The 17,842-nt window shown below is 27.3% G+C and overlaps 1 protein-coding gene across 3 annotated transcripts in view; it reads right to left on the bottom strand.

Annotated features, from left to right (window-relative positions):
• Positions 1-507: 507 nt before the first annotated feature.
• LOC129975888 (signal-induced proliferation-associated 1-like protein 2) overlaps positions 508-17,842 on the bottom strand; it is an 81,014-nt gene continuing 63,679 nt past the window's right edge. For all 3 annotated transcript variants that reach the window (XM_056089161.1, XM_056089162.1, XM_056089160.1), the window contains exons 13-25: positions 16,448-16,562; positions 16,203-16,340; positions 13,626-13,741; positions 13,294-13,440; positions 11,526-11,601; positions 10,490-11,093; positions 9,069-9,153; positions 8,018-8,222; positions 6,549-6,742; positions 4,080-4,222; positions 3,658-3,721; positions 2,891-2,966; positions 508-2,448 (exon numbers count right to left, since the gene is read on the bottom strand). In XM_056089161.1, the coding sequence (XP_055945136.1) occupies positions 2,296-2,448; positions 2,891-2,966; positions 3,658-3,721; positions 4,080-4,222; positions 6,549-6,742; positions 8,018-8,222; positions 9,069-9,153; positions 10,490-11,093; positions 11,526-11,601; positions 13,294-13,440; positions 13,626-13,741; positions 16,203-16,340; positions 16,448-16,562 (2,116 nt within the window). In that variant the 3' untranslated portion in view covers positions 508-2,295. The remainder of the gene's footprint in view (positions 2,449-2,890; positions 2,967-3,657; positions 3,722-4,079; positions 4,223-6,548; positions 6,743-8,017; positions 8,223-9,068; positions 9,154-10,489; positions 11,094-11,525; positions 11,602-13,293; positions 13,441-13,625; positions 13,742-16,202; positions 16,341-16,447; positions 16,563-17,842) is intronic.

Raw genomic sequence — 17,842 nt, 5'->3', positions numbered from 1 at the left:
TATAATTAAAAAAATTCAATTATGCAAATATAAATGCATGCATTATGTAATTACCTCTTAATCAAAAAATTAATTACCTGTTATACAATTTTTAAGTACATATTTTTAAAGAGCATATCCCTCCACAGAGAAAATAATTTTTTCATTGAATTTTCAAGTTTTATAGATTATGAGCAATAACATGTGTATAGATATTTTGTTGATAGATTATATACTTCAATTTTCAGATTTCAGCAGTTATTATGCAAACTATTTTAGGATATGGCTTAAATTTGCTATTTTTTGATTCTAAGATAAAAAAAGTCTGACGTGCTTCGTATATTCACTATGGTATTTGTAGTATTAGAAATATAATAATACATCAATGATATAATGGCACTAATGCACAGAAAAGATATAATCAGTAAAAGTATTTCAAGAGATGCAATGTAGAATGTTGTGCATGAAAGAATAAAAATCATTTTCAATATAATTGCTTGAAGCATTATTCAATACATTATGTTGGCTTTATTTACATTAGTAAAAAAAATATTTACAAAATAATTGACTCCAGTGACTAGGTAACATAACATCTCAAATACAAAAGCTGTTTTCATACTGATAAATGCACATTTCAAATATATATATATAAAAAAAATATCTACAAGACATTATTACTACAATGATTCAAGCTGATACAAAATGGTAAATAAATAAAATGCACTTCTTAATGAACCAAAATGGCAGGTACAAGTCTTGTAATGCAATGCATTATTACTTAATTGGCCAAAAAAATACACAAATTTACAAAAAATCAGCAATAATACACATTTAAAAAGTATATATTTATAAAAAAATTATTTCAACTATAGTGTATATTTTGATTTCTTTTTCATGAAACAATATAAATTTATATATTTTATTTATTCATTCATAGAAAAATTGTTTCAAAGATAAAACATTCACAACCAAGCAGCGTTAAAAATCTGGAATTTCTTTACCTCCAAAACAGTAAAATATTTTCTGTCAGTAAAGTACTTTCTAAATCTCACACTTTCCTCCATAAGAAAAAATTTGCATAAGTCTGTTTTAACCCCGATAGAATCATTGATAATGTTCTATTCAAAATAAGCCGATCAATAAACAAATCATTCTTCCAACATTCAGGCATGATATAAATACTATGCATTCATTAAAAAGACTGATATAATCAATGTCATGGAATTAAATATTTTGAAACAGAACATAAAATATGCACAAGACTTTTATGCATATAATTAATCAATCAAATACCAAAACTAATTTACGAACAGTACTTTTGTAGAAAGGATATGTTAATTTCAAAAAATTTTATTTCATGCTAAATTTGATCAAGTGAAAGCAATAAAAAATGAATTTGGTTGATTAGCCATTGTAATGATGAAAAATGAAATGCAGTAAATTCCTACTTATCCTGGGAATGAATGGCATAGTAACAATGGATAATCAAAAAAAAAAAAAAAAGGAACAAAGTAAAATGAAAACTGAAGAATTTCGTTTATAGTAAGGGCCTTACATATAAAGTTATGACTTAATGAACAGTAGATTTCTGCGCTGAAATTTTTTTTTATTATAAATATATTATTTGTAACTGTTTATATATATTTTTCATTTGTAACTGAGGTCTTTTAAACAAGATTTCGACCATCGATAATCAAGAAATTACTGTATATTGAAAAAGTCTTAGGATGATTAATTGATGAATTTTTAAAGCAAATATAAAAAACTGATCCCAAAACTTATAATGAAAAAAGAAATTTGAATTAATTTTTAATAGAAAATAAAATTCAATTTTATATCAAATAAGGAATTGCATGACAATTTATTTTTGTTAATACAATTCAGCACAAGATACCAAACATTTTAAGATGCATATATAAATTTGTCATTTTTCTTTATTTTCATCATATATATTTTTGTTCTCTCCAACATCATATAGAATACATAAAAACGCAACTACTCCCAATTATATTCATGCTATAATAAAAAATTGTAAATAAATTACCAAGTGCAAAGCTTGATCAATAAAAACAAATTCATCTTAGCACATATATACAAACAAATAGGTTCAACAGGCAAGGATATAAATTTCTAAAATATGATTCAAATGCACAGTTATAGAACAGTGGCAATAAATTTTAGTACCAAGCAAATAAATATATATCAGGAATTTCAAAACTTAATTTTTGTCAAGCAATGTTTTCATATTCTGCTCATTATTAAAAAAAAATGACATATAAAATTAGGATAATGATACTAAAACATTTGAAGAACTATTTATTCTTGAGAATGCGCTGCCTTTTGTAAACTGTACCAATCTTTGTATTTTTGAATTTGAACAGCTGCAGTTTGTGATGCTGCTTGAAGCCTTTGGTTTTCTTCTCTTAACTGAAGGACTTCATTTTCTAAATTTGCCTTTTGGTGTTGTTCCTAAAGAAAATTAGAAACAGAAAAAGTTATTGTCATTCACACAAAAAAAGATCACAGCAACACAAAAAGCATTCTACAGAGACTGCTTTGAGTGTTTGTTTTCCATTATTACTAATCATAATCAATGTATTAATAATCAGTGCAGGGTAAGGATTATAACGTTCTAATTACAAGAAATAGATAATAAATAGCTTGAATAGACAGATTTAGAACAACCTTCTCTCTATTTTGCAGATGCATTCATCTGTAACATACCTTTCCATTTTTTTTTTTACAGATAATGAAATATTTACCTCCCATTACTTCGTTACTGATCCAATTCATTTTTTCAACTCTAACATTCTTTTTTTGTAATAAGGTAGAAATCAATCTTTGCATAATCCTTTGTTTGCTTCCATATAAAAATTAATTAGTCGCTAAAAATGTTTCAAAGGAAATATACCTTTAGTAAATCTTGCTGCATTTTCAATAGTCTTGATTCCAACTCTTTCACATTTGGAATGGCAGCTCCTAAAGTACTAAAGAACATGGTATATTTTAAAATTCAGTAATAAAAGTTAAAATTACAATTTTTCAAAATAGCAATTTAATTCTTATCTACTGATAGCTTATTTTGAAAATATCAAAGATTTTTTGTTAAAAATATTTTACTTATTTCCAAGCAGTAACATGCAATGAAAGATTAAAGTTTTTTTTTTTTTTTTTTTTAAATATTATTATTCAAATTTTGCATATTTGGTCTGTTTTCAATGTGCCACAACTTAAATAGTTAAAAAAACCACTATTTTTTAAATTTAAAGTTCCTTGAAAATTTTTGCAAGATTTTTAAATTACTGCCATTTTATGACAATTATGTGGTAAAAATAACTGAAATTATGTGGTAGAAATAACTGATTTTTTTCCTCTAAAAATTCTCTTAGGATAATCTAATAATTTAAAGGCACATGCTGAAGCCAAAAAAACATTTTCAACTATCAACAACTATCATACCTGAAATATGTAAATTGAATTATGGAGTTTTATATTTAAAAACTAAAACTAATTAATTTATAGACATTTTATTCAATACAAGAAATATGCAGAATTCATATATATTTCAAATGACTTATAGAATTTTAGATGAATCAATACTACATTCCCAAAACAGATGGGTCACCGAATTAAGACAAAATAAAAAGTTAAGACTTTAATTGTATAAGTAATACTTACTTGCTTTCAAGGCACAGCTGCTTTTCAGCTTCTTCCAACCAAGATGCAGAACCAATTGGAAGGGCTGAAATAATTTTAACATAAAATCAGAACTAACATGGAAAATTATATATATATATATATTGATAAGAAGCACAGGCTTAGCATATATGCAAGTTCTGAAAACTAAACACACTCATAAAACTGCAAATTAAACCCAACAGAGAAGAAACTAAGAATTAATGTGCCATTCAGCTTAAGTAACATTGAAAGAAATTGTATAGCTCATTTCATTTCTTTAAATTAACCTTTCATTTCAAATTAATTTGAAAAGTTATCACAAACAAAATTCTTAAAATGCTTTAATTATCAGAGATAAATAATTTAACTGAAAAGCCATTCAGATAAAAGTTTAAATTTAATTAAAATAAATAAAAAATTACCTTCAATTCCTTTTGTAGCTGAAGATACAAGGCCAGTCCAGTCAATATCGCGGTTGTCAGACAAAGAAATTAAAGATGGTGATGAGGGCGGTGGAGGTAATGGTTTGAATTTATTTTGAACAGGTAATACACGAGGTGAAAGCCTAAAACATGAAAAATTATATGTAGTTTTATACTGAAGCTCTCTTGGTCATCAGGTTGTTAATGATACTTGCATTATGGTATTTCTTTGGTCTCCTTTCACTTTAAATTGATGAATAACTTTTAATTTTTTGGTTTTATAACTATCAAGAGTGCATATATGCCTATTGTAAAATGGAACAAAAATAATAATTTGGTTTCAAATTTCAAAGAATAAATACCCCCCAACCCCGGAGGTTAATTGTAAGAGAACCACAGCCAAATAATTTTTGGACAATTCAAATAGTTTTAATCTTATTATAACAATAAAAAGTACAATAATACATTATGAAAATAAATAACACATGGTGTCTAGCATTTCTACTGTTTGAATTTCCCTGACATTTCCAGGTTTTTAAAGAAATTCCTTAACATTTTTTAGATGTTTCTAATATTATCAGAACAATGTTGCTTTATTTTCTTTCTTTAATTATTGCACAATATATTCTTAAGTTTATTAGAAAAATTGTTTTACTCTTTAAATTAAAATCAATATAAAATAAAATTTAATTCTTAGGGATTTTTTTTTTTACATTTAAAAATTTGTTTTAATTAATTATTTTAAGTAAACATTTTTTTAAATTGAATTTTAGATAAGTTTCAGATATTGAGTAAACCCCCCTCCTTATTTTTGCAAATATATTAACCGACACTAGAAGATGCATGCTCATCAAGACCGACTTTTAGCCAACCAATCATATCATAAAACTGTTTGTCAACTTTGCACACAAAAATACAGTACAAAAGTATATGCACATTGACAGAGTGCTTAAAAATGAAATGATTTGTTTCTTTCCACTAGGATCTTCCCTATCCATACTGTTTACCAACATACCAATCAGAACTGAACAATAATTTTACTAACAGAAAAAAAAAAAATCATTTACAAATAGAAAACAAAATCTCTGCATCAAAATAAGAACAATTCTTCGATGAAATCAAAATTGCAATGACTTTCAGCTCACCAACTATAATAAAAAAAATCTTAACCTGTAAAATAGAGAAAAAAGTGGAAAATCAGTCCTTATCAAATTTTTTCTTTATTGCACAAAAAGAAAATGTTTTAGATGTATAAATTTAAAAAAAAAATAGTATGAATGAATTTTGTAAATTTTTGTGGCAAACAGTCCTCAAACCATATAAAAAAAATGCTGCCTTCTCTTTTTAAAAAATTACCTGAAACATGTATACCTATAACGTATGAAACAAATTAATTTTTCATGTTTCATATTATTTTAAAGTTATTGAACATTTTGTTGAATGTACAGGGGAAAAAAAAATGTTAAAAGAAAATATTAGCAATAATGTCAATTTCATACAGTTCATAGCATCCATTCCTATAAAGAATTAATGTTTAAAAAGAAATGCTTTATGGAAGTAATAGCAATAATGTTTAATACTTCATAGTTCAACAAAAAAATCTCCAAGAGGAGTGAAAAAAAATTATTGTAAAATACTTATTTAATTAGAATAAATTTTTTCGGAATTCCAATAATGGATCAATATTTTACAACCAGTTGTGAATATTAATATCCCAAATTCATAATTTTAGTCTCATAAACACGTGGTATGATTGATTTGATGCTTGAAGGAAGAACGTGGATGGGGGAGGTAGCTCCATATATTTCTTTTTAAATAAAAGAGACCCATTAAAGCTTAAAATCACAACAATAACAGTAGCTGGGCTTTAGTTAGGCTGCCTTTTCCCATAATATGCAAAGCAATTTCCGATAATCATCTCGATAACTTGTTGTTCTGAAAAAATAAAAAGCAAACAAAAACTTTCGGTGAAATATATTTATACATATATACAATAAATGAGATGTAGTTGATCTTTCTCTTCAAAGTCTATTTTAGACTATTTGTAAAAGTTTGATTTCCATTGGTTGTCAAAAATAATGTTTCATTCTACTTATGAAAAAGTACCAGAGAATTATCATGTTCGATAAATATTACTGATTTAAAAAAAAAAACTTCCAGTTTGATGATAAATTTCCCTGACTTTTCTCACCATCCCGGAATTTTTGGTCGGCTGGCCACCCTGTAACATATACATAAATTTGCAAAATTTTAAGGAAAAAATTCCAAGGCAAGAATTATTATTATTTTTAATTTTAAGGTTAGTGGCAAATTATTTTTGTATAATGATACACAATACATAATTTTCAAAATTCTTTTTGAGCAATATATGGTAACATTAAATTTCTAATGTTCTATCCAGCAGAGTTCCAATAGACTTACATTCACTTTTTTTTTAATAGTAGATATTTCTGAAGCAGATAAAATTACCTTTCAAAACGCAAGTCAGATGCAGCAGGAGATGATGGTTCAGAAGCAATAACATGAGCAGGCTGAGCTTTGGTGAGAATCACATCTAAAGCTGGATCAGGAGTGTTGCCTGTACTTCGTTCTAATGAAGATGAAGGAGTAGACAGATGTGTTCTTGACCCAGCATCAGAATCCAAATGAGATGAAGGTGGATCCTGTACGAAAAAGAACAGAATATTTCAAGTTATTTAGCTAGTAATACCATATATATTAGGAATAATAAAATCAACTATCTTCTCCGTAAACTTCACAATTTTAAATGTGTGTCAAACTCGCATCCTAAAATTGAATTGACAGATTTATCAAGTTTGCTGAGAAAGGTTGATGTATTTAGCACATTTATAACATTTCAATGATTGCAACCTTAAAAAAAATACTATAAGATAATTAATCTTTTTTTTTTCACATTATGATATATAGAAAAAAAAATACTAGATATATAAAGAAAATACTCAAAACATAAAAAAAAGTCAAATTCTACTAAATATTTTATTCCTTAAGTGTGTTAAAATAACATTCATCATATAAACTTATTTGATTACATCCTTAATGGATTTGATTATATATACTTTAATAAAATTACTTTAAAAAATGCTTCCACTGGATTGGTTAAGTTTCAGAGTAAATGTTTAAACATTAGAGAGATAAATATTCTTTTCCATCCTTTATCCGTCATTGATCAATAGCTATGATGATAATGCCAATGGTGACAAGTTTATTTACTTTTGTTGTGTACATACATAATGCTTATACTTTAAAGGCATTAAAAAACTGAATGACACAGAGTTTGACACAATTGTAAGCTTTGTGTGGGAACTGAATGCAGTTGATGAACAGAGAAAGTGAATTAGGAGAAAAGAGAGAGAGAGAGAACCCTGGAAATTAGTGCTAATCGCTCTTCTCTTTTTCTTTGACAACATAAATTAAAAATTAATATCAACTCAATTAAATCACAGGGAACTTATTCTTGTATTTTTCATATACAGTTAAAATCAGAAATAAAAGATTTATAGTTAGGTTATAAATCTAATTTTTAAACTCTTTTAATTCTGAAACATTCAAATATCCACAGAATTTCCAACCCCTCTCTATTAGTAAGACTGATCATATCTGAGGAACATAAAAACAGCCAAACCCATTTTCTTAAAATAAATCTTTTTAATACCCATTACCTCAATGTAGACTTCTTTTATATAACTTCTTTATAAGCTACCATTGTGATTTTTGAAGTACAAGGAATTTTGTATACCTTTTTAAAAAGGTATATCTTTCAATATCTTTTTAATATTCTGTGAGGTTCCCGAGTTCTCAAAAAATCATTGGGATAAAAATGATTTATTTCAAACCATAATTATAAAGAGCCATACATTTTATATTATAATATTAAAGACAAACATAAATAAAATAATAATACAAATAAAATGTTTTACCTCACTATTACTGTCACTGTCTAGATATTCTGGATTTATCAACTTAAGCAAATCTTCCTGCAATGTACTTGTACTGCCACTGCAACTACTTCCACTACTGGCAATTGCAACAAAATTAACTGTTGGTTTGGTTGGACGGGTACTGCAGTTGGTCACACCTGGTCTTAGCCTGCTTAGTTTTGATTGTGTTGATTCAGAAATTTTTCTACAAGGCAGAAAAATACACTATGTTATTAAAAGTGTTTCAAATTACAAAATGCCAAGAAAGCATAAACATGGTTAAAGCAAAATTTGATTTTCCTTACTTATAATAATTATTTTATACTGAATTTAATACTGCCATATAAAATAATGAATAAATAGAAACATGAAATAGTAATAAATAGAATTAAGAATGAAATTTTATAAATGTGTTATAATATAAAATATAGGAATAGATATAATCATTACATAAAGGCAATAAAGAATGAAATGTAACTGCACTGTAGTTAAGATCAGATCTTTCTTGCTTGATCAAATGTATATCATTCTTTGTAGAGCAGACACAAAGCAAGCGGAGAGGAGACAAACCAAAATTAAGATGTACAGCCAGATGAATATTCTCAAAAATACTAGAAGCCAGATTTCAAAATTCCTAAATATATAAAGGGGCTCTGCCCTCTGTCTGCCTTTACTTCCACATGTTGATGGTTTTTTATATTATGACCAGTTTAAGTTAGAGCTTGTGTTTTATGGTACAAAAACCATCTTTGGCTAAGCTGAGCCGCACTCATGGAATTATGTTACGACCAACATAGAAATGTTAGAATAAGTATTATTGAAATGTAAATAAGTATGCATACTGATACACATAATTAAATATAACTGATCAGCCTTGCTTATTCAGCATCCTGGAATTTCTATAGTGGGAGCTGTTATATCAGAATACTTAAAAGACTTCATTTAAATTGTACAGCCCACATTCTTACACTACACTTTCAAAAATTAAAAACTATTTATTAAATGCAAAAAATAAATGTTTAAAAAATTCAATAAAATGACACAAACTTACTTGGACGGATTGACAGATGGAACAGATTTCGAATCTTGGATAAACCGATGTGGACTAGCATTTATTTTTAAGTCGCACAATTCATCTGAAAATAGAAAACAGTAAGAAGTAAAATACAAGAAACTATATAAAAATTAATAAATTTAACAAATTTAATAAAATTCACAAATCAAATGTAAAATTACACTGCAAAACATGGAGGAATTAAATTACCAGGAAACAATATAATGCTAACTTTATATAATATAAAACATACATTACCTTCATTATATAAACCTCTATAATAGAGTGATTTCAATGGGAAACAATATATAAGAGTTACAAAAAGAGGAAAAGCAAAAATTGTTAAAAATGATAGAATCTGAACACTAATAAACAAAAGTTTTGATTTTTTTTTTTTTTTTTTTGAAAAACATTTTTATGATTTTAAGTACCAGGTCTAGCAGATTATATATATAAACTAAAAATTATTGGGATCAGTCCAACAAATAACAATTTTCAAATGAATGGGGTCATTAAAAAAAAAGCCCAAAAACGAAATATTAACGAGAACAATAATTGAATGTGTAATGAACTAAAGATGCTTCACAGTAACTGTTTTTAGAGAAGCTTCACCAATGATCAATATCTCTCTTTGGGACACAAAATTCATTTTGCTGCTTCTTATTTTCAGTTTGCCAGATCAATCTACTTATTTTTCTTAAACAGCACACAAAAAAGTTAAACATTTATCAGATATAACTAAAACAAATATGTCACCGTCTTTGAATTCTACTTCTTCACCATCTACTGAAGTTCGAATGTTTTTCAATGTTGTAACAAGTATGACATAGTATGCATTTTATATTACCCTTGGGGATAACCTCCCTAGTATTTCAATAGACAATAAATAGGGAGTGACATCATTCAAAAGTTTTCTTTGCACTTCTCTAGAAAATTAAGCACTTTTAAGGTATTTAATGATTTTCAAATTTAAGTACTTTTCATGATGCTACATATCCTGCATTCATATATTTAAATGAATAAGCTTTAAACAAATCAGAACTTATTTCAGAATTTTGAAATATCATTGGAATCATATTCCGAAATACATATTAATAATATTTTATCAGATTAGAATTTTTTAGAAGATATAAGCTTCTAGTGCAATGACTAATTTTGCTTTTAAGTATCATGAATCAAGCATCTGATATTGTGCCTCCAGTTTTCTTTCAGTTCAAAGTTCTCTCCAGGCCAAATTTTATATAAATGAATTATAAATTCTAAAAAAATCTTGTGTACATAAAAAATTCAGAAGGTAGGTAAATTGAAATACACAAACAAAACCAAAATTTCCAAAATCTTTACAATTTTAATAGTTGGTATCCAGCTCAGTAAAATAAATGTAAATTATAAATTTTAAATATTTAAAACTGTCTTACCAGCACTGCTTGCTCCTTGATGCCAATCACTTGAACTATCAGAATGATAATCAGAATTAACACTAGGAGGCGATCTCTTAACAAAAGCATTGTTATTTTTGAAAGACGGAGAATGAGAGGATGGATTTTGATGTGACTGAAGTGGAGTGAAATTTTCTGATGGTGATTGACTCTTAGATGAATGTTGACACAATGGTCCCTTTTGGTAAGAATGTGTTCTCATATGGAAAGGGTTAATGTCTGTCAAGGATAACTCACTTCGGGCTGACACCATGCCACCAATATGAGTAAGACGCTGACTGATGCCACTGCGATTACGATCATGAAAACTACGATGGAGATGGCTCTGAATATTTCCATAGGCAGGTAAACCATGGTCATGAGAGTTTGAAGATAGATAGACAGGAGATGATCTTGGAGTAGGAAATGAAGTACCAGACTTTGGATTGCTTTCATGCTCAATAGATTGCAAATTGCTTACACCAGAATAGGCAGCAAGTCTTGAAGGAAGTACATTCTGCGATGAATCTTGAATGTTACGTAAAGAAAGAATGGAATGATGTTGTATGTGGTCTCTCCGAGATTCGGAAAAAATGTTTCGTACCTGGAAAATGGACAGTGAGATGAAAAAAGGAACATTAAAAGAGTCATTTTATTGCAAGTAATAAAAAAATATGACTAATTCAAGAACAAAAATAAGAAATTTAATTTATTTCTAAGGATTCCAAATATTCATTTACAAAGAAAAAAAATTTGAACTTTTCTGAGACAGTCATGTATGTGTTCAATCACATTTTTTACTTTAACATTATATAAAAAGATTAATTCCTCAAATTAAATTCAGGATGATGGCCATTATTTTCTGGTCCAATGACAAAGCAATTTTAAAAAAATAAAAAGTACTGAAACTAATTTTTAAAACCTGCACATAAAAATTAATTTAGATTCACAGTGTTAATTATTTCAATGAAAAAATTATAAGAAATTTTATTTTAAGCATTTAAACTTATTAGAATTATTTTTGCAAAATACTTACATCAGATTTTGGTAAGATGCGGTCCATAGAAGGACTTCTGTTTGAATTTTGTGGATTTGAATGCCTGTCTTCCCTTCTAAATTATAAGAATAAAAAGAAATAAATTATTCTATGATCAACTTTTCCTGTAGGCAAAACACGATAACCAATAATGAACTCATATAATACAGATTATAAAATAATTAACATTTTTTGTAACATTAATTTCCTTTAAAATTAAAACAATTGAAAGTTTTCAAAAAATGAATATGCATTTGTCCTAACATTTAAAGTTTCAGAAATGTTGAAAACATTTTTTTAAAATTTTAAGGCTATATTATTTTTTACACATGTAAAACCATCAGAAAATATCTTAAATTTTTTAGAAGGAAATAAAATACTGTTTAAGATGTCAATACAGGCAAGCATAAATATCTTCATTATAAAGGCCTTCATATTGGTTAATCACTAAATATTTTTGTTGGACTTAAATTCTAACATCAATGAGAAAGTTAGCAATATTTAAAATGAATTTTTCAATATTATACAAAATGGCATGAAACAATGTTAAATAATGAATCACTTCACAATAACTTAATGCATTGTTTAATATTTTACTATATTTACTTTATTATTATGATGAGAATAAAACAGGCTAAGTTCTGGTACAGGATAATCAATTAAAATTATGCAATCAGGTTTCAATAGTTTAGCCTTTTGTGCTTTTACAATCATGGGCAATTGAAACATATCACCTTAGATTTTGTCATATTCTACATATAAAGTTGACAACCATTTAAAAAATGACTAAAAAAATTCCTATTGCAAACTGATCAAAATTACCTTCTTTTCAACAGCACTATTTCCTAAGTCCAATTTCAAACACCATGATTATAAAAAGTAAAGTGGTATTTTTTCATTGACCACTAGTGTATTTCAAAGTAAATTAGTGTATAAAGCTTCCCGCTGAACAATACCATTAACATTTAAAGCCCAAGGATTATCGTTGAATTATTGTTAAAAGAATTTGACAATAATTCAAAGATTATTGTCAATAGCTTTATGTAAAAGTACATAAAGCTATTGTCTCATCCAGATGATACTTCTTAACGTAAGATGCAATAATTTTCCAACTTTTGGCATCTATCTTATTTCATTGTAAGGTTGTTGATTTGTTATATCTATAGTTTCTATCTCACTTGGCCAAATCTCCTCAGTAGCTGTTTACAGTGATATTGAATGTAAACTCTATAAGCTCTTTGATAGTTCTGACCGTGTTCTTCCACCAGTTCATCAATGTCATTGCTATCCACCTCTTGCTACATAATCTTATAAAGAGATAAAATTTTGTCAATTAAGGCTCCACAGGCACTTTTCACATTCCTTGGATCACATTCAATAATACTATTTGGCAAAAACTTTTTCCATATAAATAAGGAGAGCTCTCTTTAAACAAGTACTCAAGACGGACTGACACAAGACAATTCAGCATCTGTCACAGTGCCTCCTCATCGGTTATTCTGTGAATCATTGATTGTTATTGCAGGTCAATTTTTTACATTTTGTTTGTTCATCATATGAAGAGCTCATTAAGCACGATTTGACTGTAAATATATTATTTCTAATTTACAATCAATTATGTTATTAGCCTAACAGACAAGAAACATAAAAATACATCATAAAAAATATGCTAAAAAGCAATTATTACGAACAAAATTTCAAATTTCACATGTTGGCATCTTTTTTTTCTTCTTCTTATTTTACTGAAATTTAAAACACAGATTCTTACTTAGAGCTTATTCGTTGTGAATGAAATGCAGATTGCTGCCGAGGTGTTGTCTTATGATGACTTTCCCCATGATCACAAATACCAATATTTTCATAATCTCCAATGCTGCCACTTGAAAGATAAGCACAGTTATGCAAGTTGCAACCCCTACAAGAAAAACAGAAATATGGAATTAAAAATAATCTCACATTAATACTGCTTTTTATGATTTTTTAAAAACTAAATTTACATGTTACAAAATAAGAAATTAAATTCCATAGAGTATTGATTTAAATTTTAAAAAAATGATTTAAATAAAAAGTATTACATTGTCCCAATAATGAAATACTCACTTTCGAGAAGTACCACTAGTGAGAGGAGGAATAACTGTTACTGATACAGTCATGGAAGTTTTAAGAAGGTCAACCATTTGATCATAAGATAATGTTGCCACAGCAACCTTACAAATCTGGAAAATAAAAATAAAAAATGTTTTGTCTAATTTACAGCAAAATTCGAAATTATAAGATAAGAATGACACTAGGTTGTACTGCGCTCTCAAATCACAATTACATTATCAAATCCATATTAATTAATAATTTCTTTTTTAAGAAACTCTTTTTAAAAAAACATTCAAAAGCCTGAAAATTCTCAGCAGTAAGAAATACAATGATTGATTGTATGTTTTAAAAATATCGGTCTCATATTTTTTAGAAATATATAAAAAATTATCATTCTGTAATCATGGAAAGCTGTTCTGTCAAATTATATGAATAAATTAAAATCAATTCAGTTCCATTTGACTTTTTTTTTGATGTATTTACAGTTTCATACCAATATTTCTAGAAGAGTATTTCGACATTTGAAAGTATTCGACATTTTGGAGTATTAGTTAACTTGTTTATTTTAATCCAATTATAGATTTTGAAATTTTTTCTTTATATGAAATGCACATGTTGTTGAAATAAATAAATAATGAAAAAATAAAGATAATAATTCAATTAAAATGCTTATATTGTATTCTGATCTCTTTTCTCTAACCTTTTGCTTATGGGTGGTACAACTGCTGTACCAGAATTTTTTGTTACCTTTACTTATAGACCATTACAATTGTTGTATCAGTGACAAGTTAAGATTTCCTTCCCCTGAGTAAAGTTTCCAGCAGTATTCTAACTGCCCCATAAAAACATTTAGTTATTGTGTCATATCTCTTTGGGCCAGGAGATTTTAACCAGCAGATTCAAAATCAATGTTGGCACTAATGAATTTTGCGAGTCATTTTTTGGTGACTTTTTTTCCCAAAAGAAGCAATCTTCAGATTATAGAATGAGTAAGTTTAATTTCATTCATGAATTGTACTAGGCTGAATCGAATTGCTTTTTTTTTTACCCATTTAATTAATTTGTGATATAACTTTTCCATATCAACAAAACTACTCGTTAAGAGCAAATTGCGGCCTTTATCAAGAATTCATGCAAGTTAAAACTGTATGATGATGCTTTCAGAAAAAGAACGAAAAGCCTTTCAGAAATAAAGCAATTTACTTTTCAGCGTAATATGGTGACAAATATAATATATTGAAAAGCAGTAATTTGTAAACAAATTACTGATTATATCTACATATGCTAATAAATAAGTGATAATCAACACTTGAACATGAAATTCTAATCAAATCATACTCAATTTTAAATGTAATGAATTACATTTTAAAATCTGATCATTATTTGCAATTTAGAAAATTTTTGGGTAAAAAAATATTTTTTTAAATGTAATTATCGATTATGTTAAGCTCTAAGTGTATTTTTGGAAAAAAACGATACATGTTATAAGTAATTGAAATTCTTCATCAAAGAACTAAATTTTCCACATGCATTCTGAACATTAAGAGTAGTGAGAAATTTATATAAAAAAGTATCGAACTATGTTAATTTTAAAAAATATAATCAATTTTGTATGCAGTATATTAACAATAAAATATTCAATTAAGTCTTTAGTTTAGCATATAAGGACATAGAATATGTAACCTGTGTGATATACAAAGAAAGAAGTGAGCTTTTTTTTTTATATAGAATATACAAGTGAGCGACAAAAGTCTTAAAATATTATACATAAATTGCTACCTTGTTCAAAAAAGGTTTATTTTATTTTTCATATTTCTAAAAAATCAAATTCACATTGCAGTGCTCAAGTTTTAAAGGAACTATTTTCATAATTTCAAAAACTCTTCGGATTTAATCAATTTCAGCTATTTTCTGCATTAAAAAATAAATTCAATGAAAGTTTCCATTTGTATTAACACTGTAAATAATTAAAATTTGATGAAATTTTGTTTACTAAGCCAAGTATTAAACAGCAGAAAATTTCAAATAATTTATTCAGCATTGTAATATTTAATTTGATGTTGTCTTCTGCAAAAATTAGTGAGTTATCATTTCAGGGGGAAAATAAAATAAAATTATGATACAAAGGCACTTATGGGGTTCAGGCAATGACAAAACCACAAAAGAGCAGCCTGATTTCTACAATAGAGAGCGATAAACCATTAAAGCTACAGGTGGTTGAAATCGATGGGGTCATTCAACAAAACCTGGTTAAAAGCAGGAGCAGGCATTTGCAAGTTTTTCTTGTTGAGGCCCCTAAGTTATAAATTTTTTTCAGAATTTTGTTCCTAAAAGCTAAGGATTAAAGAATACTTTGGATAAAGGAATGGAGAAGGCGAGGAACACAAGCATTAATACTTAAATATCTTATTACATACCTATTCACAGATTAGAACTAAATAAAATTACTTATTAAGAAATGTCAACCTTTAAGTAAAATTAAAAATAACAGCTCAGTGCTTAGACTTTTAAATATTAATTAACTATTAATTTAATTCCTATTATGCTTAAATTAAATAAAAGCAATGTAAGGAAATTCAAAACTCATACTTCAACCAAACGGCTTCCTTGACGCAGACCAGCTTGCCAAGCAAAGCCATAATTTTCCACTTCTGTTATCACACCTTCGAATTGCACATGAAATCCCAGCTGTCCTAGACTATTTCTCCTCAATATCAATTCCTGGGTCTTAAAAAAAGTAAAGAAGAGTCATTAATACTGTGCAATAACACATAATGGAGTAAATAAAGAGTAAGGTGCTATTTTTTTACAAACAGACTAAATGTAAAGCTTACTTCAGCTCCTTCTGTAACAGCCTGGAGCCTACTAACAATTTCTTGAATCTCATCTACATCTGGATCTTTGGAACGAATAACCAGGCATTCACCTTGGTGATAAAATAGTTTCAGGCTATGGGAAAATTAAAAATACAAATATTTCGTTTAGTTTCACAGATTTTATGTTAATATATAAAGAAAAAAATAGTTTAATAAAAAATGCTATCCTGTAACGTTAGCAGAGGATGCACTTCTATGATATATACACAATATAAAAACTAATATTTATGCATCTATATATATATATTAGAAAATTTCGAAAATTTAACTACATATATAATATATATATATAGTTAAATTTTAGAAATTTTTTTTTCTATTTTTAGTGGATGTTTCCAGAATACAATGCATTAGGAACCTACATTTTTTAATGCTCCTTCCTTTAATGTGAAAACTATATAAATTAAATAAATCTGCTAAAAATATAATTTAATAAATTATACATGATTTGTAGTTTATAAACAGGAATGTATATGCATTTGAATTTCAGAATGTAAAAACTGAAAAAGCGGGAAGATTGTTTTGGATGCAATAGGCCATGTACCACATTCTTATATTTAGTATGTCAATGAGAAGTATTTTGCACATTTTTGCTAATCTACACAATATATTATAATGTTTTGATAAATAAGCAATGTATTAATAATTTCTTTCTGCCTACAATTTGAAATCTATACAATCGTGCCCTGATTTTACAAACCCTTAATATTAAGAGGGGAATGATACATTGCCTTAAATAGTAAGTTACACAAAGTGGATGATTTGGATGAAATAAAACAAAATATTTTTGTTATCGTGAAGCAAATCATTTAATTATATATTTGGGCATCGATTGTTGCACCTTCTGCAGATTATATTTATTAGATTCTATATTAGATTTTTCTGCCATCAGTTTAATGGCGGTAATAAAGCTAATCTGCAACAAATAAAATAAAATATTTTTGCAGGACCTAATTTTTTTTTTTTTTAGTTATTTTACTTTAAGTGAATTAATGTGAAAACAGTTCTGATGTACTATTAAATGCCTTAAAGAACAAAGGTGACACAACAAATTTTAATGCCCATAAAAATTTATTTTCAAATGACTGAACTTCAATTAAAATGTTCAAAATTGGTTTCATTTTGGATATTAAATCAGATGTTTTTAGATTTGAATGGTCACCTTTCCCTGTATTCCATTTAGATACAACATCCAACATCAGTGATACTCTTCTGAACTGGTGTACAGTCTGGCATGTTTTCCTCTTTTGACATGACTAGGCTTTCCCCTATTACTTAGGCTTATTATCTTCTTACAAAATAAGCAGCACTTACAAAATATTTAAAAAATGGTCCTCTAGCTTTTTAAAAACG

This window comes from Argiope bruennichi, chromosome 7, assembly GCF_947563725.1.
Source record: "Argiope bruennichi chromosome 7, qqArgBrue1.1, whole genome shotgun sequence".
NCBI classification, from domain to species: Eukaryota; Metazoa; Arthropoda; class Arachnida; order Araneae; family Araneidae; genus Argiope; species Argiope bruennichi.
Note: the sequence above shows the minus strand (reverse complement) of the source record. Positions and strands in the feature narration are given on the sequence as shown.